The 23,383-nt window shown below is 40.1% G+C and overlaps 1 protein-coding gene across 3 annotated transcripts; it reads left to right on the top strand.

Annotated features, from left to right (window-relative positions):
* Positions 1-40: 40 nt before the first annotated feature.
* rufy2 (RUN and FYVE domain containing 2) lies at positions 41-23,294 on the top strand. Of its 3 annotated transcripts, XM_005458929.4 has the most exons (20): positions 41-312; positions 1,740-1,936; positions 5,961-6,134; positions 6,728-6,845; positions 8,118-8,219; positions 8,336-8,459; positions 9,551-9,615; positions 9,721-9,786; positions 10,190-10,259; positions 10,822-10,923; positions 11,064-11,180; positions 11,289-11,381; positions 12,216-12,290; positions 12,392-12,489; positions 17,868-17,987; positions 18,210-18,339; positions 18,490-18,584; positions 19,602-19,650; positions 19,787-19,867; positions 20,107-20,250. In XM_005458929.4, the coding sequence occupies exons 2-20, from the start codon at positions 1,861-1,863 to the stop codon at positions 20,248-20,250; spliced, it is 1,899 nt and encodes a 632-aa protein (XP_005458986.1). In that variant the 5' UTR covers positions 41-312; positions 1,740-1,860. The 3 variants fall into 3 exon arrangements, with proteins under 3 accessions (XP_005458986.1, XP_005458987.1, XP_003454530.1); XM_003454482.5 differs by lacking the exons at positions 41-312; positions 1,740-1,936 and adding an exon at positions 3,328-3,613 and having other exon boundaries at positions 20,107-23,294; XM_005458930.4 differs by lacking the exons at positions 41-312; positions 1,740-1,936; positions 17,868-17,987; ... (3 more) ...; positions 19,787-19,867; positions 20,107-20,250 and adding exons at positions 2,863-3,613; positions 13,866-17,303.
* Positions 23,295-23,383: the final 89 nt, after the last annotated feature.

Here is a 23,383-nt window from a genome sequence, read left to right as displayed (position 1 = left end):
GCTTCCCTGCTCTCTTGTCATTGGGTGCTGTGTGGGGTGATGATTGTGGTTTCTGTCGGTGATATCCCCCGAGCGTGTACCGGCTTACTCCTCCTGAACTACAGACAGTCATGTTGTGATACTGCATCCATACACCACCTGTGAGATAGACAGATTATTGTCCCCAGATGACTGAAGGAGCTGGTAACTGGATGGATAAGGTGAAGCTTTGATGTACATCAAACCCATCTTTCATAGAGTCATCACCTGAAAGTGACCGGATTACAGACCCTGACATAACCAAGGATCAACGCACCGCTTTTTCCTGTTGAGGTGAGATGCAGCATCCACATGTTTAAGTAACGACAGCACATTAGGAGTGGTGGAGTGATACTTAGCTGTCACACATACTGTAATCTGTAGTGTGCATGTTGTAATTATACTGTTTTTTCTATTTATAAGTTGTGTCACTCCTGATATCCTCCTTGCTCCTTGTCATTGAAACTAATATTAATAAATCTGTGACTCTGTCAGAGTGTGATCACAGCACCACTCCAACTGCAGCAGCATTGCTGCACAATGAATGGCTGCCTACTACGATGAAACAGTACCACACCCCTATTGGTGGAAAGAGCTTCCAGTGGAGGATATCAATTGGCTGATTGAGCTGTTTCTCGGGCAGAAGGGCATGTCCCAGGGATTGTCAAATGGCACAAACACACACCATGCTGGAAGTGGTGTGTAGTGAGTAGGGAGAATGTTTAGGTGTGGTTCATGGATGGAGGGAGGAGATAGACGGGAACATGATACAGCTCTGGTTCTGAAGAAGTTTAACTGAAATGTATTAAAGCTACTGCTCTAAAAGATGAAATGAAAGAATAACTACATTTAAATTCCAAAGCATTTAACTTGAACAGTGATGCATAGTTATACAGTCATGGTTATACTCGGTGACTCTAACAAACAAGACATAAAGATGGATACAGACAAATTCAGTGAGTTATGGAAAAAAACTGAGGTAGCAGAAGCCTGAATTTTTTATTCTCTGCTGACTGAACTGACAAATGAAGATTCAGAGAATTAATGGTGGTAGTATTCAGGGAATGCACAGATCTGCACAAACCTGGTCATATGATTCCTGGTCAGCCCTGAGGTATTAGAGAGTGCAGGACATGGAGAGAGAGAGGGAAAAACAGGCAAGAGGGGAGAAACAGTGCTCTTTGTTGTGTAGTGTGCTATAGCCTCTATGCTGCCACAACTGTAATGGATTGTGCTGCTGGTGTGGTTGGAGGCTTTTAGATCTGTACGATGGAAAGGCGGTGGCCCAGTGGATGCATTCTTTATAGCTGAAAGAAAAGGTAAAAAGCCTTCCGTTAAATGTGGTGGTGAGTGTATTTTTACTTAAATGCACTTAAATTTTGGGAAATTGAGTTTTTAGAATAAATGAAATACTTGAGCAAAGGTACTTTTAGCATATAATATTATTAACATCGAAGGATTTGTATATGTGAGTGATGTGTTTTGGGGGTCAGTGATCAAAATGAGGATTTAAAAAGAGGAAGTGGAGCAGATAATCAGAGTGTGTTTACCTCAAAACCATCCACATCTTCACATCCTGGTGTGCTGGTGAACAAATGCTAGCAATGTATGACTTTAGGTACTCTTATGTATGAAAGAAGTCAAAATAATGCCAATCACTTATGTAGTTTAACGGTAAAGAGCTTAAAAGTCTGTTTCCCTCTTTACTATCTGTTCCTCAGAAGTGGGATATTAGAAAACCGAAGATAAGCTGACTGTGGTGCTGACCGATCAGAGTGGACCACTTCAGGAGGGAGAATCTACTCTTCAGTTTCCAGTGGGCAGAAAAGAGCCCTACTCATCATGTACTCCCCTCAGAGTCTCCACCGCTGGGGCATCACTCATAGTGAGAGTATGGAGCGGTTAGCCTACAGCCAAGGTACGATGGAAATTTCTGTTTGGTCTCTCATATTGAAAAACGGTGGCTTACCCACAAATCACTGCTTTAAAACAGGTGAGGTACAAGAGTTTAATAGGATGTTCAGGGATTTAGAAAACCAGCCACTGACAATGGCAAATAAGTTTGATGATGCTTCATTTTTATGCTGTTGTGTTCACTGAATCTGCTGAATGGCATTTTATTTTTTCAGATTATTTGAAAATAAAATGATTATTAGCTGCAGCCTTTAGTGTCAGCTCGAAACCTAATCAAGTTTTCCATTTAGCTGCGCTTTCTGCCAATATTTGTCTTCTTTCTCTATACTGGTGACTGTGTGGGGGTGTTTATAATTTCCACTGTTCTTTTTTTATATTCTTCTGCATTGTTATTTAAGAATTTTCTACTGTAGGTTTAGTGTAGAGGGCACTGGACGCCATGGTAGATGAGTTTAAGGTTGGGGTGGGAAGACATCGGGGATCTGCTCTGACTGCACAAGAGAGGTTGCAGAGCTTAATTTCATGGGGAGTGACTAGGCTGGACAAGACTAGAAATGAGTACATCAGAGGAACAGCTCAAGTTGAGCAGTTTGGAGGCAAAGAGAGGCGGGTTGAGATGGTTTGAACATGTGCACAGGAGGAAAGTGGATACATTGCGCAAAGGATGCTGAATGTGGAGCTGCCAGGCAAGAGGAAAAGTGGAAGACCATAGAGAAGATTCATGGATTTAGTGAAGAAGGACATGTATGTTGGTTGTTGGTGTGACACAGGAGGATGTTAGGGTGAGATTGAGGCAGGTGGTCCGTTGTGGCGACCCCTAAAGGTAGCAAGAAAGAAGACTGTTATTTTTCTGTACACGCTCCACCTGCGGGCAGAGCTGCAGTTCCCATTTCCAGCAGCAGGGGGCGGCAGAGTAGGCTATAAAATCATTACGTAGTGCTCCCTTTTGTGTGCCTTGTGAGCCGTGTGTGACACCTCCCCTCGGGCGGGTGCAGTGGCACGGCGGAGACGCCAACTATCGGTTAGGTCTGCTGGCTGTAAACAAATCTCTACGCCACCACGATGTATAGAAAATACACGTTTACTGAGCAGCGATTCTCTGTGCGGTCGGCACCTGCGCTCACCTTCATCATGTAGCGAGAGCGGCGCCAAATCTACGTTTTGGAGCTCGGGGACGTAACGACAGTTGGGTTTTGATTCTGGTTAGAGCTGTCATTGCTTTGCCCAGTGCCATCACAGGTATTTTTTGATAGACATATACGCAGCGATTGTCATTATGCTCGCCAGAGGAATTGAGCATCAAAGCTAGCTCGCTGACGGTTAGCAAAACCGTTTGAGTCTGGCTGTTTTCGCAGCGGAGAGCACACCTAGCTACAGTCATTTCAGCGCCTGAACATGGCATCGTCAGCAGAGCACGACCTGTCACTGTCTGAAGCGGACACCAGCAAGGATAAATCCCAGGTGTTTGGGATTTTGAGGCTTCAGGAGGAGAAAGCTGCTGCAGGGGATAAAGCTAACAGCAGCAGCACGGTGAGAGGAGGTGGAGGAGGAGACGGGCGATGGCAGGCTCCTATCTTCGCTTTGGCCAGAAAGGCGTCCGAGACCATTTCAGGAAGCATTCACGTCCTGCCCAAAGTGTCGGAACACAGGACGTCCCTGCCAGGAGACTGGGCCGTCCAAGGTAGAGTTTGATGAGCTTCTCGAGCCGTGAGGGTGTGAAGGACTGCCTGGTTACTGATGACGGGACTGATGACATCCAGTAACTAATTTGGATGTTGGTTACGTTAAAACAGTCGCTAATTAAGTTAATGCATACTTCTAACGGTGTGATTTTTGCACAATAGATCCCCATGTCTTATTGTTATTAGTTGTTCTGGAGCTTTACTGTCTGCAACATCACATGCTGCATTGGTGCAAATGGAAAATGCCCCTCTGCATCCCCCGGGGTTTGTATCATGCTGCAGAGCTGTTAGCTGCATGTGTTGTCACCCTATTGGTGATCTCACAAAATCAGTAACTGTAGAGCTTTACTGCCTCTGCCCAGCAGCCCGAGTGTCTGTCTCTGTCACCACATCGCCTCCCACACTCAGAGCTATAAATAATCTGGCTGCTTTCAGATGTACTTGCGTTTGAATTAAGGATGAAACAGGCAGTTAACAGTTATTTCTAATAAATGTTTGTATTGTTAGAAGGAATTTTAAAGCTCTGCAACTTCCAGCCTTATGCGAGGACTGAGGTTGTTGCTTTTAATTGCTTTGCATCACTTCTGTGTTTTAGTCTGATGAAGATGTATCTGTGGAAAAATTGTCATGATTTATGGCAAGACTCAAGACAATTTAGCTGTTCAAAGACACAGTTTATGCACGTTTCTTCTTTGTACTCGTGGGCTCTACTAGAGTAACTTTGCATGGTTAACAGATCAAAGTAGTCCTTATTTGTCTTCTCCAATCTACTGGTGTTGTCCTTCAGGTCACCTGTCTGATAGGAGCCATTTTAACCCACTAACACCTCTTTAACCAAGTGCTTCTTAAACTGAGGGGTGGACATTATTGGTAGGGCACAAAAACAAGTTGAATAAATGTTATGTTTGCAGGGATAGTAAACACTTTAAACCTTTGGTTTCAAATGTGGCTTGTGGCCAGCTTTAGAAACCTGCTGTGGATATTTGCATTCACTGGCATCATGCAGAGACAAGTATTTAAAAAAAAAAAAAAAAAAAAAATATCTGTAATGAAGCATTTGACCACCTAAATGACCTGTTTTTTGTTTGGTTTTTTTGAGAGTTTTTTTTTTTTTTTAAATTTCATGTGTAATATAACCAGCAAATAAAGTCAAGTATAATAAGCTTCCTTAACGTTCATAATGGTACATGTGTGAAGCATTTTAGTATCAACAGCTTTACATGACCTGGTTTGATAAGTCTTTCCCTCTAGGGACAACCTGCCACTGCAATTAAAGGTGCTAGGCAACATATCTGCACTCACCTGACCCTGCTGTGTCCTGTTCTGCTGTTTGGCTTTACATTAACTGAGTTGTCTAGTTAAAAGCCTTACCTCTCTGAGATGTTGGCTTTTCATGCCTAGGGGAATTTCCATAATGGTTGCAGAACTGGAACAAAGATTTGTTAACACATTTTTGATGTGTTCAGGTAGAGTATCAGAAAATATTACAAATATGCAACCTGACGTCAAGGTATTTACACAGTATAGCAAGCTTGTCTCTGATAATTACCAGCTGTATGACATTAACCCCTTCAGACTCAGTTTTTTAGCCCTCTGAGAAAAACATCATCAATCTGTTGAGCTTTTAAAGTAAGACATCTTGAAAATGATCATTAAATGAAGCCCCCCAAATCTCTGAGAAACAGGGGCGCCTCCAAGTGGGGGCCAAATTTGCACCCCCCCTCCGCAAGAGTGTCCTATGTTGGTAATAATGTAATAAGGTTGCAGAAAAACTGGTGCCAATCCCTGGACAGATCACAGGGCCAACACAGAGACAGGCAACAGTTTACAGTCTTACGTGATCTAATACTTATTTGTTTTTCCTGAACAAGTTTGCTCTTTAAGCTAACTCTATTCTGGGAGAGTGACTCTTAAGCTGCTTCCTTTTCAATCATTAACTGATGGTTGGGACTTTCAGTCAATCAATCAGTCAATTAAGACAGATTATTATAGATTTCAAAATCGTATTTGGTTTTTATGTGTACCTATTTTCTGTGCTATCAATATGACCACCCCAATGAAAAAATTCTGGTGGCGTTCCTGCTGAGAGATAGTTACCTTTTAATTTCTATCTGCATTCTGTGTGTACAAAGAAATAATGTGTTACGTAAAAGTAAATAAATCGTTCTTAATAGTTATTTCTTGTTGCTGTGCAGTGTCTGTGCAACCTAGAGTAAACTCTGCATGGAGTTCTTAAGAGAATGTAAAAGACTCCATATAATTTTTTTCTAAATCTGTATTTCTGTATGAGGAAAATGTAAAGCCATGGATATTTTTTAAAAGTGTTTGCTGTTTGTTTTCCTGCAGCCCTGCGAGACCCCATGGCCATGGAACGAGCTAACTTACTGAACATGGCCAAGCTGAGTATCAAAGGGCTGATCGAGTCGGCTCTGAGCTTCGGGCGGACCCTGGACTCAGACTACCCCCCTCTCCAGCAGTTCTTTGTGGTCATGGAGCACTGCCTCAAACACGGGCTCAAAGGTAAAGACGTCAGCGTTGTGCTAGTGTAACTGCATGATAGATTGTTATTGTTGTTTATTGAACGTGCAGAGGACATTACTGTGTTTAAACAGCAGCACAAAGAAAAACACATACAGTATAGTAATCTCTAATTTAAAAAAAAAAAGAAGTACCATAGGCCTTAAATGTGAGGTAGTGCAAAACATTATATACAATAGTGATAAAATAAAAAATGCACATGGCATTAATAAATAATATCCACAGTTCTGAAAAAGAAGAGTTTGATTCAGAAATTTATAGAGAAATTTATAAGTTTTATAGAGAACTGCAGGAGTGATTTCCCGAGGTGTTCTTTATGGCAGTGGGATTGAATAAATCTGAGTGATAATAAGCTCTGGTGCCTCTGTAGTATATGAGCAGGTGTGATGTCTTGTCCACGATGGAGAGCAGTTTGTTCAGTGGTCTCACGTCTCTCAGTGACTCACACGTCTCCATATTCTGACCAGTTTTTGTTCCAACTTTGTGATTTAGTTTGTTGAGCCTGCTGGCGCTAATTTTATGTGTAAGCTGGGAATCTGCGATGTCTGATTTTTCCTGCTTTCTTCTTTTTCCAGTGAAGAAGTCCTTTCTGGGTTTTAATAAGTCCCTGTGGGGTCCTCTAGAGCTGGTGGAGAAACTGTGTCCCGAAGCGGCAGAGATCTCAGCGTCCGTACGAGACCTGCCGGGACTTAAGTAAGAAATACATGTATTTACACGCACGTTTGCTCTCATATGGCTTGACCTCTCGTCCACCATACAATCATAATCAGAAGTAAAGTTTGATTTATAGTACTAGATACACCTTTCCAGAAAAAGCGCTATACATCTCATGACGCAGCTGTGAATTATCTGCTTTCCTGTGTAGACAGTTTACTGATTAGAGCAAAGATAATGCCTCTGTTAAATCAATGTAATAGGGTTTTAACTGCATCTAGCTTGCTGTTAATGCTAATGCAGGAGCTAGTGTTTTTCCAGTGAAGACACAGGTTGTTATCTCATTTTACAGGCTACATTATTTTCTATATTTCAGCAAAACAGTGTAGTAACTCTCTTAGCTCAAATTTCATGATCAGCTCCACTTGTGACGCAAACACACCCACACACAAACACAGAGAGCAGTGCACAGGTGTAAATGCAAACAACCACTACAGGGATTCAGTGTGACACTGCAAATCAACGCTGAAATGAGAATGTGACGTGAGCCAGCTCAGGGAAGTACCTGGGTGTTTACTTTCACTTCACCTTTAATCGTTCTGCCGCTTCATTTCTTCCTATTTCCCTATTCTTCTTTTATATCGACACAGTTTCTGAACATGTGACACGCAGAACTGTCTTTGGCAGAAACTTCAGAAAAATAATGTTAGCGATACAGCAGGACCAACATTTATGTAGTTTGGAAGTGATGTGTTTAGCAACAACAAAAAGTGTCGTGTCCTGCATTCATACTGAAGGTGTGTCCTTCAGTGGATACAGTGAGGAGGATTACGCTAAACCTCGTTCATGGACAGTTTCCACGCCATGCTTTAAGTTCTCGAGTTTCATCTGGCCCTAAATGAGGAACAGTTGTGTTGTTTCACACACAGAGTCTGTTTCCTTTGCTAGGGCTGAGTAAGAGCAACAGACGTGCAAAAAAAGCAGGATTTTAGCAACACTGAGTGCAGATGCAAAGGTTTGATACAAGGAAGTGCAAACAGTGTCTGTGCCCACAAAGAAAGCAAAGTTTTGGATGCTCGAATGGAGAGAGAACGCCGATACACTGAACAAAGAAAAAGCTTGTGTTCAGTATTTAGAAAATGTTTCAAAATCTCCGTCAAACTTTAAGAGAAAATACTGAAAGCTGCACTTTCTTGTTCCCATCTCATAGAGGATGAGCAGTAACAGGAGTCAGGGTTAAATAGAATCTAACTATGACAGACCCTCAGAAACACCTTGAAATCCAACCTTATCACTGGTGTTTGTTTCCAGGACTCCATTAGGCAGAGCCAGAGCATGGCTGCGCCTGGCTCTAATGCAGAAACGGCTGGCCGACTACCTGCGACTTCTCATCACCAGAAAAGACTTGCTCAGGTACACCAGAGAGAATGTGTGCATGTGAATATTATTATATATTTATAATGAAACATTGCCGATTGACTGTTCAGGCCATTGAGGGTAAAAGATGATGTCATCTCTCGCTTCCTCAGTGATTTCTATGAGAATTCGGCTCTTATGTTGGAGGAGGAGGGAGCAGTGATCGTGGGCCTGCTGGTGGGCCTCAACGTCATCGATGCTAACCTGTGTGTGAAAGGCGAGGACCTGGACTCTCAGGTACACCACTGACGGGGAGAAATATTTTGATATTAGAAAAAGTCTGACATTGCTGTGCAGCTGGTTTTATTTAATTTCCTGCTTGCAGCGTACTAAGCACCAGAAGGTGGTGTTTTGTGTCAGTTGAGCAAAGAATGTTACTCATTTGTCCTGTACTACGTGACCTTTGAGCATAAGCAGTTTATCTTTTGTTGTGTGGTTTCAGGAAGTGTGATTGCCGGATTAAGTTGTTTTATCTCTGCATCTCTGGCTCTTGTTGTAAAAACAATCTGTGTTCTCTCTTAATATTTATTTTCAGTATTAATCAATTGGAAAGTGCCTTTTTTTAAAATTCTCCTTCTTCTTTCTTTTAATCGTGATTTTGATTAAAGGTGCAATAAACAAAATTCAGAGCCACTGGAGTTCATGTTGGAGCATCAGAGGCCTAAATATAAAGATATTGACACAACACCCAAAGCCCTGCATGTTTCATTAGGTAGCAGAAAGCTTGTGTTGACTAGAGGTGATGAAAACCAATCCTGCCACAACCATTAGCCCAGGACAGCAGATTACACAAACCTGAATACATCTACAGCTGCATCTAATGTGTCTAAAAGTGTCTGTAAGACTCTCATTTGCGCTGTTTCACCGTAGAAGCCAAGCACCAGTAGAGAGCTTGATTTGGCAGAAATGAAATGAGAGCGTGTGAATTAGAAGACAACCAGTACTATGTTTCAATTTTTTAGGTCATTTAACAGATAAAATCCTCTCCTTTGACAGGCTGAAACCAAAGGATGGTGACTTGTTTAACTTTAACTTTTCTTTAAGTTCTTATCAGCTCTTGTCCAACTCACCATTTTAACAGTGCTATAGCGAGCCAGTGACTTTTATGTATACATGCGATTAATTGATACATTTTTGTAGTTACAAATTGCATATACTGTGTTTGTTTTGTGACTTTTAAATAAGTCAACATATACCTGTAGACATCTAATTTCTGTAAATGGTCTGGATTTCTTCAAATTTCTTCAAATTAATGTTTGTGCAGTCGTTGTGAAAAGCAACGCGCCTGCCTCTGAGTGATACTAGCGCCTTCGTTTTATTCATTTAAGGTCGGGGTGATCGACTTCTCCATGTATTTGAAGAATGACATAGATGATTACAGGAGTGAAGAGAGGTACGATTTTTTTTTTTTTCTTCTCTCTCCTCAGTTTGATGCAGCTGGTTTCTTTCCCCAAATGTGATGCAGCTCTTTTTCTCTTGTCTGTTTCTATGACAACAGGAATAGCCAGATAGCATCCATCTTGGATCAGAAGAATTATGTAGAGGAACTGAACCGACAGCTCAAGTAAGACATTTGCTTGTACTGGAAACAGACCTGCAGACAATCTGCTGGAGGACCTGCAGATTGTGCTGTTATTAACTGACAGGAAGTTGCAGGAAGTTTTTGTATTTTTACCACAACACTTCCCAGAATAAAAGTATTCCAGAGTTTGAGATTAAACCTGTCTGGGTGGTTTAGAAATCCAACTTTTGTCTTCTCACAGACTTGATAGTAATGTACGTAGACTAATCTGAGTCTTTCATTAATGCTAACAATTTGAAACAAACTCTACTTGTGTGGCAGCTGTGATTATATTACAGCTACTACAGTCCTGGTTTCATATACGAAATATTAAATGTTTGCACATTAATCTAGTGAAACTCATATAGAGGTCAGAGGTCCACCACAATGTCTTTTCTTCATGCAGCTCCACAGTTCACGGGCTTCAGGGCAGAGTCGACTCTCTAGAGAAGTCCAACTCTAAACTCGTTGAGGAGGTGAGAACCAATAATCACCAAAGAGTTGTGTCTTCATTTCACCCACCTATCCTCTGTTTGGAGAAGCATTTGTCTGTTACACATTAAAGTAATAGAATATATTTGGAGTATAATAGCGTCTGTGAAAGCCCTTACAGCCTATTTGGCACAATGCTTTTCATCAAGTTACACGGTTGCACATGCAGCTCTCTAGTGACACCGCTTGGTTAAAGGTTTGAGGTATGTCTAACCTTTAAGCCGTAATCCTCCAGCCAAATTCGGAGTTTCTTATCAGGGTTTTTCTTTCTCAAACTGGGCTTTTGAAGGGTGACTACTCCTTTAAGTCTTGTACAGTAAAGCCAACAAATCTGTGTTTAAGCTTATTTAAGAGAAATCCATGAATTTGCCTTTTTTGTGACCATTTGCTAAGCAAAATGTCCAGTGTGTGTGGGTAGAAGAAACCTAAATTTGCAAAACAAGTAAAGATAGTCTTTTACTTGTGATATCTGTTTATATCATACTAGATTTTAACTTTGGTTTTAAACATGTTTCCTAATATATGTGGATATGTTTGTGTGTGCAGTTAGCCATAGCCAAGAACAACATCATCAAACTGCAGGAAGAAAACCAGCAGCTGAGGAGTGAAAACAGCCTCATTCTGCTGAAGACGCAGCAACATTTAGAGGTACACAGTGTCGCATGTACAAGCACAAAATGAAAGTTTCTGAATGTTATTTTTCAACTAAAAGTGAAACGGAAAACCCTGTTGGTGTTTTTTTTTTTAATTTTTTTATTTGTTTTTATTTATTTATTTTTTTTATTTAGTTAACTCAAGGTGACGTGTCAGTGGAGAGAGACACGTACAAACAGTCTCGTCAGGGTTTGGATGAGATGTACAACGAGGTGCGAAGACAGCTAAAAGAGGAGTGTCAGCTCAGACAGGTCAGACAGTGGCCGTGTGTGTGTGTGTGTGTGTGTGTGTGTGTGGAATGTGTTTATGACGTCATTATAAACAAACAGATTACATTTTTGCATTTTGCCCATTTTCAGGATGTGGAGAATGAGCTGGTGGTCCAGGTGTCGATGAAACAGGAAATGGAGCTTGCCATGAAACTTCTGGAGAAAGACATTCACGAAAAACAGGTAAGAACAAATATTTTGTTGCAGAACAGATTCTTAGTTACTGATACTGAAGCAGCGGCATTATTTCATCTTTGTGAGGAGATGCAAACATCATTAAAATTCCAACTGCAATGGACAGAGAATGTCAGCTATCATTACCTGTTCAAAAAAGGCTGTTGGGGTATTGTCATCACCCTGCCGGGTGGGCGGGCAACATGGATTCCTAAGTTTGTGAATGGGATGACTTGAAGACCTCAGACGAGTTAGAATCCAGAAGTTTTCTGAAAATCTTGTGAACGTGATAAGGAGGTGACCTAGGATTTTCAAATTGATACCATAGGTATATCGACTAGGAGGCTGAGGGGTAGCACTGGCTAATGCCAGTATTTTTTTTTTAAACTTTTTTATTTGTAAAACAAATAACCCAATCTGTGATTAGGATCAATTTATAACCCTCATAGTCCTGATTTTTTTTTTTATGTTCAGTCACTGCTAACCAGCTCACTCCTTCCAGTCTAATGTGTTCCCTACCAGGTGCTGTTATGCAGATTCTTTATATCATTCAGTTGCTTCCCTACAGAGAATCTTGTCCTGCAGTCGACCCAAACTTAACTTCACTGTCTTGGATTGCAGCCAGTAATAATTATCTGCTTTCTTTGATATGAAGAGTAGAAGAACTGGTTGGTAACAGAGCATTTAGAGCAGTCTGAAGTCTCACAGGGAATGTTTAATATGAGCATCCAGTTTTCTGTAATTGCTATAGTAAGTCAAAAAAACAAAAAACATGGATGTGTGCGTAAAGAAGACAGCCAATACTGGACCAGAACACAGCTAAGTCTCTGATTTTATTAATAGGACACACTGATTGGACTGAGACAGCAGCTGGATGAGGTCAAAGCCATCAATGTAGAAATGTACCAGAAGATGCAGGTACAAACACACACTCATCGTCATATAATGTTTAAGATCCAGAAATAACGGAGAACTATAGTAATCCTTACTACTTCCCTTTTTCTTTTTCTTTTTTTAAGTCGTCTGACGAGGAAATGAAGAAGAAGAATGATGTGATTAGTCGTCTGGAGGAGAAGACCAATCAGATCACTGCCACCATGAAGCAGCTGGAGCAAAGGTGAGACACACAGCCTCTGGATGCACAGCACACACCGTCAAAGCACTTTGTCCCCTTTGTTTCACATCCAGGTGTTTACACAGTGTTCTCTGCTGCTCAGGCTTCTGAACCTTTAAGTTTAGCTGATAATACTTTATGCCTCTTTAGAAAAGTAAGTTTGATATTTCTGAGAATTTTTTTTGATGATTTTATGTTTCGGTGTAAATAACTCTATACAGAAAAGAATTGGGGATATGATTATTAATCAGTCAATATGTTCTATAGGGCAGATTGGTTGATGGTAGCCCATGGAAATAATAAAAGTCACATAAAACACAACAAATGAGTAGAAATGCACCTTTCTCTTCTCCCTAAACATTTAACTTTAATTGTTCATGATTTGTGCAGTGGTTACCAAAAAAATACAAAAACTTTGATTATTTTTCTTTCTTCAGAGGGGAGCAGAGGCACTAGGCAAATGCCTAGTAGCAAGACAATAGTTTAATATGTTATTACTAGTTTCCTTGTGGAAACCCTGCAATCCCATATTTATCACATCTGACACACAGCAGTAAATCTCATGCATGTTCAGCTCTGTTGCTATTGGCCCATGTCTTTCAGTCCTTCAGTGTGTACGTGCTCTATGTTTGTGGTTTTATCTGCTAGTTCATTGATGCTTTATGACCCCCCCCCCTTACCCGAGCCCACTGTCTCCCAGTCAACACACTCCACCCCTCCCATCTCCTCTCCCATTGGTTTAAATCTGTTCCATCCTATTTGCGATTGGTTGTGAATGTTTTATTTTTGCTATCCTAAAGATGTATGTAGGCCGGTGCTATAGGACACTTTAGTGGGAGTTTTGTGTTGTAGCTAAAACGTTTAATAAAATAAATCTAATCATATAAAGAATCACTTTATTTACATCTAATGGAAAATCTCCCTCTGAGAATTGGACATGTAGCTGTTGTGAGTGTAAAGCTTGGTGTCCAGGCTCAAATCTTCCATGTTGATAGTGCAGTGTTGTGCGGATGTAGCCGGGAAATCCCAGATTTATCTGCTGTAGTCATAATCATCTATATTCTGCATTTCCTTGCCCTTTTTTTCCAACTTCTTTTCATTACTCTCAAGCTTACTCAGATGAATGTTACAATGCCTTACGTTTACACTTCCTGTTGTGCTTGTGATGTTAAGTCGCAAAAAGTGTTAAGTATAACCCGGGCCACTGATGTATTGACATCCTTTCTTCCTTCCCTCCTTTCTTTCCTCTTTTTTCCCTCCCTTCTGTTTCTCTTTTATAACTTCCATCCATTCATTTTGCTCCCTTGAAACCTCCATGTTTAATGGTTTTGTTTGTTTTTTTTTCGTTTCCCGATTTTTATCCCTGCTCCTCTGTGCAGTGATAAGGATCTGCTCAGTCAGACCAGAACGCTTGCTATGTCATTTGTCAAGTGTGCCAGCACAGACACAGAGCACCAGTACAAGCTAGTCAAGGACATCTCCTTCTGAGGATATGAGCGCATGACTAAAAGGACTTTACTTAGAAGAACATTCCTGTTTTTTTGCACATAATATTCAGATGGTTTTAGGGCCTGAGAGCTGCCACAGATTCAGGTGAAACTGGGACTGCATGTTTGATTTATTTACTTCATCAGCAAAATGCTGGGATTCAAAGAGATTATTGCCATGTCTTGTGATCTTTGGTTAAAATCCATCCAAACAACTTTAAGAGGTTTGTTGGTCAACATGGACTGGATATAAAAAATGGACGTAGTTACTGTGAGCTGAGAGCTTTGATTGTTGCCACCATGGTGTTTTGAAACATGACAAACGAGGGGAGGATCAGAGTAAGAAATAGAGGGTTGTTACACGCAAGTTATGTAGGCCCACCCTAAAGACTCCTAGTATGGATCATAGTGTACAAACTGAACATCGTGTTGCATTTAGGACGACTTTAAACTAATGACTGAGCGGTTTGTTCAGCTCTCTGACTCGTTTTTGCAGCTCTGTCAGAGTATTTGACTCCATCTGCCGTAATTTACATAATTTCTTATCCATGTTTCTGTAGGCATTTATGGGCTCAATGCCACCCTCTCTCAGAGGTAGCTGTGCTGAAACTAGGGATGCTCCTAGTGGTTAACTTACTAGTTGTTAAATGAGAGGAAAAATTAGACTAGTTGACTACTCTAAAAGACAGAAAACGTCCAAAAATTTACCACGTGTATGTATGATAAACTTAATCATACATTAGAATTTTTGTATTTTAGCTATATGAAACCATTAATCACATTAATTGTGTTAATGGTAAATAGACTGCTTCTTATATAGTGCTTTTCTACTCTACCTGAGCACTAAAAGCGCTTATTCACACCCATTCATTTAAGCACTTATTTCTATGGTTAAGGGCTTTCTATCATATCTATTCATACTCCGATGAATACTGATGCATTGAAGAGCAACTTCGGGTTATTATCTTGCCCAACGATATTTGGCATACAGACTGAACCTGCCATACCTCCTGAGCTACAGACACCCCTAATCAAATCATGTTTTAAATGCCACCATGTATAACATTGCAAACATGTACAGTATGCAGACTTTGGATAACCAAAGTAGCGGCCTTGGTTTCTTCCACAACCCGGTGCAGAATGTGGTTACACGTCACTTGAGTTGCTTGGTTATATTTCAGTTTATTTTGGCAGACGTTCGTCTATGATTGTTATTTTTTAAACATCAGAGTACTACAGAATAGTTTCCTGCCTCGCTTTTTTTGTACTTCTTCTATTAAAAGAGAAAGGAGGGGGTGCCTCCGATTGTTGGGTTGCAGCCCCAGGTTGTGGCCGGTGGTGTTGTAACCTCTTTGAACTAGTAATGTCCTCGTGTATTAATAAAACACAGATAATATGTTTAATCGGCTAGTATTTCTGGAGCCACAACCATTAAATGTCTAATCAACTAGTTCTGCACAGCTGTAGCTGATGAAGAGTGTGCTGGGTAGGCTGGTTACTGAACACAGCGCTAAGTACAAATAGTGTTTATTAATATCCTTGTGGCCACCTTATTGAATATCTGAGCTCTGTAAATTAATGAAAGGTTTGAGCAGATTTACAAATGAGTTGCTGTACTTTTGAAGAACTACGACATCTAAAACATCTGTGTAGTATCATAATGCACTTCCTTGTCTAGCTGGCAGCTGTGTTGCTCACTGTTATTTTATAGTGTGTTCGAGCTACCTGTAACTTACATATACAATGCATTTTCTGTTCTTTCCACATTGCACTTGTTATATTAGGTAGTGCTGAAATGTTGCCAGTTTTTTAAGATATGCCTGAGATAATAGACATTAGCGTTAAAAGATGAGCGCTGTTTGAAGCAGCTTGTTATGATGAAGTAAATGAAGCATGGTTACAAAACCAGACAGGTTGCCCCCTGCTGGACATTAGAAAGTATGCAGGTTTGCACTGACTTCAGCTTTCAGATCCAGAAACCAGGTCCATCTTTCATATACAGTCTATAGTTAGTACTAAGTGAGGGAAAGTTTACTATGTCATGACAGTTTAACTGATCTAATATTGAGACAGTTAATACTTTAATAGAAACTGAAAAAACATTTTGAATTAATCATACACTACTATTCATGAACATGCGCAGGCGTGCACACTCATACATACAAGTGCTACATATTCTTCCTGTCTCCAGTAGTCAGTTTATGTGCAGTAACACAGATAGTGAGATAGCTGGCTGTTTGGATCTAATCATAGAGGTATTTATCGATCACATTGAGTTAGAGGGCATGCGCTCGGCTTTCGTGTCACAGCTACTGAGAGTTTTACCTGCTAACGCTGAGTCGAGTCCCTTTTACGTTTAGTCAAAATGAAAAAAAAGGTCATTAAAGACCTTCCCGCCACTATAGAAAAAAAAAAATTGCAGACACACCTGTCAGCAAAATAGTTAAAGGCATCCACACTGTCTTGGCTGAGATGTTTGAGTAACTGTTTCAGTTCTTTGCTGTCTGTTCCTCCACCAGGAAGAGTGTTTTATTTTCTTCCCAGGCAGCCGAAACTGTTAATGCCCACAAGTAAGCGCTGGAACAGGAAAACCATCACAAATCTAAACAAAATGTTTCTGCTGCTGTCTACATTTCACCATAATCAGTCACTGAGGTCCCCCTGCAGATGTTTAGTCGGAAATTTCTGCTGCTTTTAGTTTGTTGCCGGTTTTCTCTGCATGGCGAACCTTACCCCTTGTTAGTAAGCATTAAATTGAGATTTCAGACACAAAACTTTGCTCCATTTCTCTGACACACGACACTGTAATGGTACAAATTGTAAGGTTTGGTGAGATTGTCAGCAGAAAGTAGTTTACATTCATTGTTGGGGCACTATATAGAGCCTAGATCACATGCTCAGAATTTGGACACTCAAGTAATATAGTGGAAAGTAAATATGTGCACTATGTCTTTTAAAAAAATACATGAATTTGCACACAGCTCATCTCATTGTCAGGTTGAGATTTTTAGATATAAACTACTCTGTGGGACCAGCAGCTTTAGATCAGTCACTATGTTTTGTCTCTGCAGAACAGACAGCTGATCCAAATGAAAAGAACTGTAGTTACACAGCTGTAAACCTCTGGAGTTCCTGTCAAGGGAACTGCGTTATTGTGTTTGTCTTGGCATATTTATTGACTTTTGTGATATATCAGGAAGTAATTCTACTCTTAACTCCATGTTCCTAATACTTCTAATCTGAAGAAAAAGAAACAGTCAGTACAGCTGTTTAAAATTCACAACTACTGTCTTTTATCACCGTGATCAATAAAGGTAGATGTTTTGAAAACGCTGGGTATGTTTTGAGTTTTTTGTGCAACCTTTAGCATGCCGTGTTTAGAAACATTTTTTTATGTGAACAGTCAACAGTCAGTGTATGCCATAGTGCGACGGAGCAAATAAAAGAAGAGGACTAGAGTAGCTTTGCATGAGTTGTGATTTAAAATAATCTGTCTGAAACAAGCAATGGTAAAGAGACTCTGTGTGAGAGCAGCTGTCCTTTACTCTCCTTGTCCAATTAGTTTCTCTTAGGTGATTTCCACGCTTTGTTTGATTATGCATCTTTGTTTTGGCGTCTTTACCCTTTTTGTGTTCCTTATTGTTCTTTTTAAACACCCACAGGTAAATTCTCAGTCACGCGTCCTTTTGTTGCTCACTGTTTTACTTCCTGGCAGTTCGAACTGCAACACCTTCCTTCATCCCAGCCTCAGCCGTGCCTCCTTTACTTTACTGTCCATCCTCCCGCCCATCTCCCTATGTTGTTTTCTCCCTCTACACCCCAACTTCCTCTTCCTTGCCCTCCCAGTTTTTTCTCTCCATGGTCCTGAGTTTGTTCCTGGTTATAATGGTGCAGATTACAGGAGGCAGAGCGGCACCGTACCTCGGCCGAGGAGGGCACCAGACGCTTCAAGCTGGATTTTGCAAACAAGGCCGACAGCCTCCAGCGGCAGATCGAACACAGAGAAAAGCAGCTGTAAGCAAACCGCCTACAAAACTGATTGGTTAAGATACCCCCCACACACATAACAAAGCACATCTGCTTTAACTAAATTTTACATAAATACTTGATACATTGATTTTTTTTTTTTTTTTTTCCCCATGTATGTTTAAATCAGTGAATGCTATAATATAATCTATTGCTTTGTCACCTTCACCTTCTTATTGATATAAACATGTGGATATGCTGTACCTGTAGCCAGCAGCTGGAGATGGACCTAAAGATAGAGAGGGAGTGGAGGCAGACGTTACAAAATGACCTGCACAGGGAGAGGGACTCAGTAGCTCAGCTCAGCACAGAGGCGCTGCAGATAAATGGTCTAAAAAAGGTAAGATGGGAGAAAAAAAACAAACAAAAAAAACCAGCATCCTGTCCAGTAATTAAGTGCGTGTTTGTGTTTATGACAGTACACATTTCCATTTACTTGATATATGTTGATCCTTTTCTTTTCTTGCTTCCCCTTGATTGATTTTTGCAGGAGTTTCATCGTCTCCAAGATGAAAATGTTCAGCTGAAGACCATCTGTGAGGACCAGGAAAAAGCTCTGGAGGAGCTTGGCTCCAAACTCAGCGAGTATGCAAACTTTATTTTGAAAAGCTCTCATTTCGTCATAACAAAGTTGGTTAACAGTTTAGAGGGAGGTGAGGCAATGTCTCATAAGTCTTGGCCTTTCCACATTTTTCTCATGCAGCGTATTAAAACTTGATTATGAATCAGATATACATTATGTGGTATGGGAACAATTCTAAATGAGCCTTTTTACGAGTATATCCTAGCATGAGAACTATAAAGACTGTCATACTGACCAACCAGTGGCTGCTAGGAAGTACGTGGCACAGACACATGTGCCAAAATCAGGTATTAAAAGCTTGAGTGAAGTGTGAACAAGTTAAATTGGTGCGAGGTTCTTCAGCTTTGAATGCCTCCTCAACTGCATAAAAGGTATTGATTGATGTTGTCATGATGAACTGTAGGACAGCTGATTCCTCCCCCTTTCTCCTGGGTAACAGTGAAATTGCGTCTTTTATAGAGCTTCCTGATTGGCAGAGCTAACGCATAATTTTGACTTATTAAGTTGAAATCTTTTAGTTCTTTTCTTGAAAATATTGAGCTTTTGACTTAAACATTTTTTTGAGTTATTCCGTCAAATTTTTGAGATACCCAACTGAAAATTTTATGTTATGGATGGAAACATTTTTCTTTTTTCAGTGGCAGAAAGGAGCTTCCTTAGTTTCCAGTTTGCTTTTCACTGCCACACAACAAAGGAATCCACATCCACATCTGTGACTAAGGGTTAAATCTAAATTATAAGCTGTCATCTGTTTAATAAAAAAAAGAAGACATTTGCTGGGCATCACATGTAGATCACTGGTAAAAATGTATTTAGTGAGAATACGTTAATTTTAATGTAGTTTGATACTTTTATTTAAGGTTATTGGCACCAGACTAAGCAGTTTTAATGATTCAGAAAAACTGTAACAACAGCAATATCACTATCATTACAGCTAAAATCTTCTTTATCCCTGTGTGTGCTACAAAATGAAATTCATGTCCTTCGATTGGTAACTTTGTCCATTTTGTCTAAATCAGATCCAAACTGAAGATTGAGGACATCAAAGAAGCCAACAAAGCTCTTCAGGTAATATAGCAGACAGTTTAATAAGAAAAAAAAAAAAGGATCAGAAGAAGCTGCAAAATCCCAGAATAAGTGTAGTTAGCAAAGCTGACTTTGGTTTGTGTGCTATTTAAGAACACAGCTTTGTTGTTTGTTTCAGGGGGGTCAGGTTTGGTTGAAGGACAAAGAAGCCACTCACTGCAAGCTCTGTGAGAAGGAGTTCTCCATCTCAAGAAGAAAGGTCTGTCTTAAGTTGACTTCAGATAATTACATTTGAACCAGGGTCGTAATCAGCACTGGATGATTTTGGATGGTTTGTGATTTTACCCATTTTACCCATTTTATCTGAAAAATTTTCAGGATCAGTCATGGTTTTAACCTCAGAGACCCTAAGAAATACTTAAAAGAATCATTGATCTTAATGGATGTAAAATGAATCCAGAAACATTTAAGGTGGTTTTACTCTGTCTCTTTCTACAGCACCACTGTAGGAACTGTGGGGAGATTTTCTGTAACAGCTGCTCTGACAATGAGCTTCCTCTGCCAGCGTCTCCCAAACCAGTGCGAGTCTGTGACACCTGCCACGCCCTCCTCCTGCAGCGATGCTCCTCCAATCCAACATGAAAGTGTGCTGCGCCGCTGCCATGACGGCCTCGAAACAGTCACACTCATGAGTACCACCTCTCCAGAGTTGTATAAGATCCATATCCCAACTTATATCTACAGTGTTTGCTGCTAATGGGTGGAGCACATGCATTTTATGATCCTTACACTTGATTTGTCATTTGTTTAAAGGAAGGAAAAAAAAGAGACAGTGACATTTGCATCTGTCTAACTTGTCAATGTAGCTGCTTGACTCTGAATGCAGAACATCTGCAGAGAGTGTAAAATATCTTCCCTTGAAGTCAGACAGAGAAGAGTCTGCTGTAATATTAATAGTTATGACTGTCAGCCCCAAGTGTATATATATTAAGTCTCAATGAAAATAACGAAGAAACCATATTTAGTTTATGGTGCACAATCAAATGACCAGGTAACCATTTGTCGTAACTGCTACTTCAAAAAATGGTCACTAAAGTAAAAGCTCAAACTCTAAGACTTCATGAAGCCCAGCCAGTGATCAGCAGGCTGGTTTTTGTAAAGTTCAGTTGAGTGTTTGGTTATGAAAGCAGAAACGGCTCTGCAGAGGTGGAAGTGAAACTGCACTATGATGAACACTCCTTGTAGCTAAAAGCAGACAGTTGTATGAACCAAACCTCTAATGCATCTGTTAGTTTTCACATTAACTTTATAGTGAAACAGGTGAGATTTTAAAGTTTGCACATGCAGTATGGTGGCCTTGCTACGGCTGTCGGTTCGGACTCCTTTGCACCTTCTTTTAAGATGGATTTAAAAGAACTCAATTAAGAGTTAAAATGCCTCAGACAGTGTTTAAGGAAGAAAAGAATTGTGCCACAAAACAAGAACAAAAAATCACTTTCTGTCAGCGTTGTAGCAGCAGGTGGTTGACAGACAAATCACCACAGAACGAAGATGGTCATGGCCTCATAAAATAGGCTAAAGGTGACTTTTTATCTGAAGTTAAGTACTGGAGTTATTTATTAAACCTGACTTTGACATGGAAGTAATGTTATGTCCTGACATGACATGTTGCACTTTGGGACCTTAGACTGTATATAAAAGATGGACCCACTGGTTAGCGAAGCCCCTATGTAAGCGGAGTGTTTCTCGTTTCTCATCTCGATGTTTGGGGGATGTTTATGGTCACTGTGTTGTTTGCTGCATGCACCAATTGTGATGTCACCACTGCCCCGTTTATACACACTGATTCTACAGGTTGGACTGAACAGGACTTGCTGCAGTCTTTTCCTGAACAATAGATGTCATCACTCAGGAGAAACCTCCACATCAGCGCTGGTATAGGAGTAGAAGAAGTCTCATCTCCTTGAGCTTGAGCACAAAAACAGGTGCACAACCAGCCGAAACGACACCAATGTGTGGCACACACCAGCAGTTGTGATGTCACGTTATGCGCAGAAGGGAAGGGATTAACCAGGTTTTTAAGTCACAAAGTAGGTCTACCCAAAAGGCATAAACTGCTTCTTCTTTTTTTTTTTTTTTTTTTTACTCTAATGGGGACCATAATGTACAAATAAAAGATCGTGTTGTATTTAATAAAATGTAACACTAGAGATTAAGACCACAATCTCATGAGGAGCGTGTTTAACTCCATAGATGAGGGTGCTCAAAGGAAGGAATTCCAACGGATTTGTATAGTCTGACTTCTTTCTGAAAGCTTGCTGCTGGCCATTACAACACAAGTCCCAGAAATGATCTCCATCTTTAATATACAGTCTATGTTGCTCAGCTTCAGTCACAGGGATCTGGTATTACAGATGTTTTTGGTTCTTGGAAGATGCACAAGCAAAATTAGTTATGAACTCGTCATCCTATATGCATTTAATGTTGACTCCTTTGCATAACCATTGGGAAAAATCTTAGGACTACATTTTTATAAATCCAGGAACATTTTTATAAATGGGATTTGTACACACTCACACTTCAGGCTAAATCTGCAGACTATTTACTGCTCCAGGCAGCTTGAGCTCTGCTGACACTAGTTTCCCGTGGGGATATGAAAAGCACTTGAACTGTTTTTCTTTTGTGGTATTGGTGCCATATGTGCCTGTGTAAATGCAGTGATTACCTTCTTTTCACGTTGCCAAAATGAGTCCTATATTTCTACACTGAGGAGCTAAAACGAGAGCCCAGAATATTTCAGAGTAGCAACACTAGCCAAGGGAAAAAAAACATTAAAGGCACATTTCACTGTTTTTGTGACACTAATGCAGTGGGTGCTGCTTTAAGGAGCAAGAGGAGGGGTCGATGCAGTCAGCTCTAGTTTGTGAGCTGAGTCGTTCTCAGTGTGGCTGGTTCATTTGTTTTTTGGAAATTAGAGAACATCACGACTAAAGTTAGTGGTTGTAACTGTGAGCGTTACCTACTTACAAAATATGTTTGAACACTTGCCAATCATACTGGGTGAAATATAGATTTGAGTTTGTTTTATACACATTAATTTGTACTTTTATAAGCCTGAAAATTTTGAACTTTCCCCTGTTTACTTGAAGTTTGTTGCAATCAGATGTTAAAGAATCTTTTTTTATTTTATTTTTTTTTTCTGCTGCTCCTTTTGTGAGGGAAAGTTTAACCATTTTAAAATTGTGCATTTGTGTTGCCAAACTAAGAGTTTTGAATGGAAGTTTGAAATATGAGTTCCAGTACATATTCTGGTTTTGTGCTTGCAAAGTTTACAAATTGATTTTTTTGTTTTTTTTTGTTAAAGAACTGGATGTTTTAATTCCAGTGAAGAGACAGTAGGCCGGGGATAATTTCAGAAAGTGTTAAAATAGTTTCAGATATCGTCTAAACATGTCATGAAGATCTATTGGCAGATATTTCCGAGCTGAACCCAGACTAGTCTTGTTTTTTGTCTTAAATGTCCCAAATTAATGTGGGACTTATACAGTTGATACATATTGTTGTATATAAATATTGATTACCACTGCTGCCCTTTAGCTTACTTTGCAGTTTAAAATTAACTCTGTTGCCAACAGTCTGTTGTCTTGACTGTTTCGCAGTTTCTGATTAAACACTCACAGAATGGGTTCCTGCTTCCTGTCATTTTTTTCCCAGCTCATTCAAGTCCTCTCAACTTGAATCAGCCTTTTTTTTTTTTTTTTTCTTTTTTTAAATA

The sequence above is a fragment of the Oreochromis niloticus genome, linkage group LG1, assembly GCF_001858045.2.
Source record: "Oreochromis niloticus isolate F11D_XX linkage group LG1, O_niloticus_UMD_NMBU, whole genome shotgun sequence".
NCBI classification, from domain to species: domain Eukaryota; kingdom Metazoa; phylum Chordata; class Actinopteri; order Cichliformes; family Cichlidae; genus Oreochromis; species Oreochromis niloticus.
Note: the sequence above shows the minus strand (reverse complement) of the source record. Positions and strands in the feature narration are given on the sequence as shown.

Excerpts from the sequence above, each read along its gene's own strand:
- rufy2 (XM_003454482.5), top strand. The coding sequence starts at position 3,328 with ATGGCATCGTCAGCAGAGCACGACCTGTCACTGTCTGAAGCGGACACC. Across the intron at positions 6,846-8,117 it reads CGAGACCTGCCGGGACTTAA|GACTCCATTAGGCAGAGCCA; the intron begins GTAAGAAATACA and ends GTTTGTTTCCAG. Across the intron at positions 9,787-10,189 it reads GAACTGAACCGACAGCTCAA|CTCCACAGTTCACGGGCTTC; the intron begins GTAAGACATTTG and ends TTCTTCATGCAG.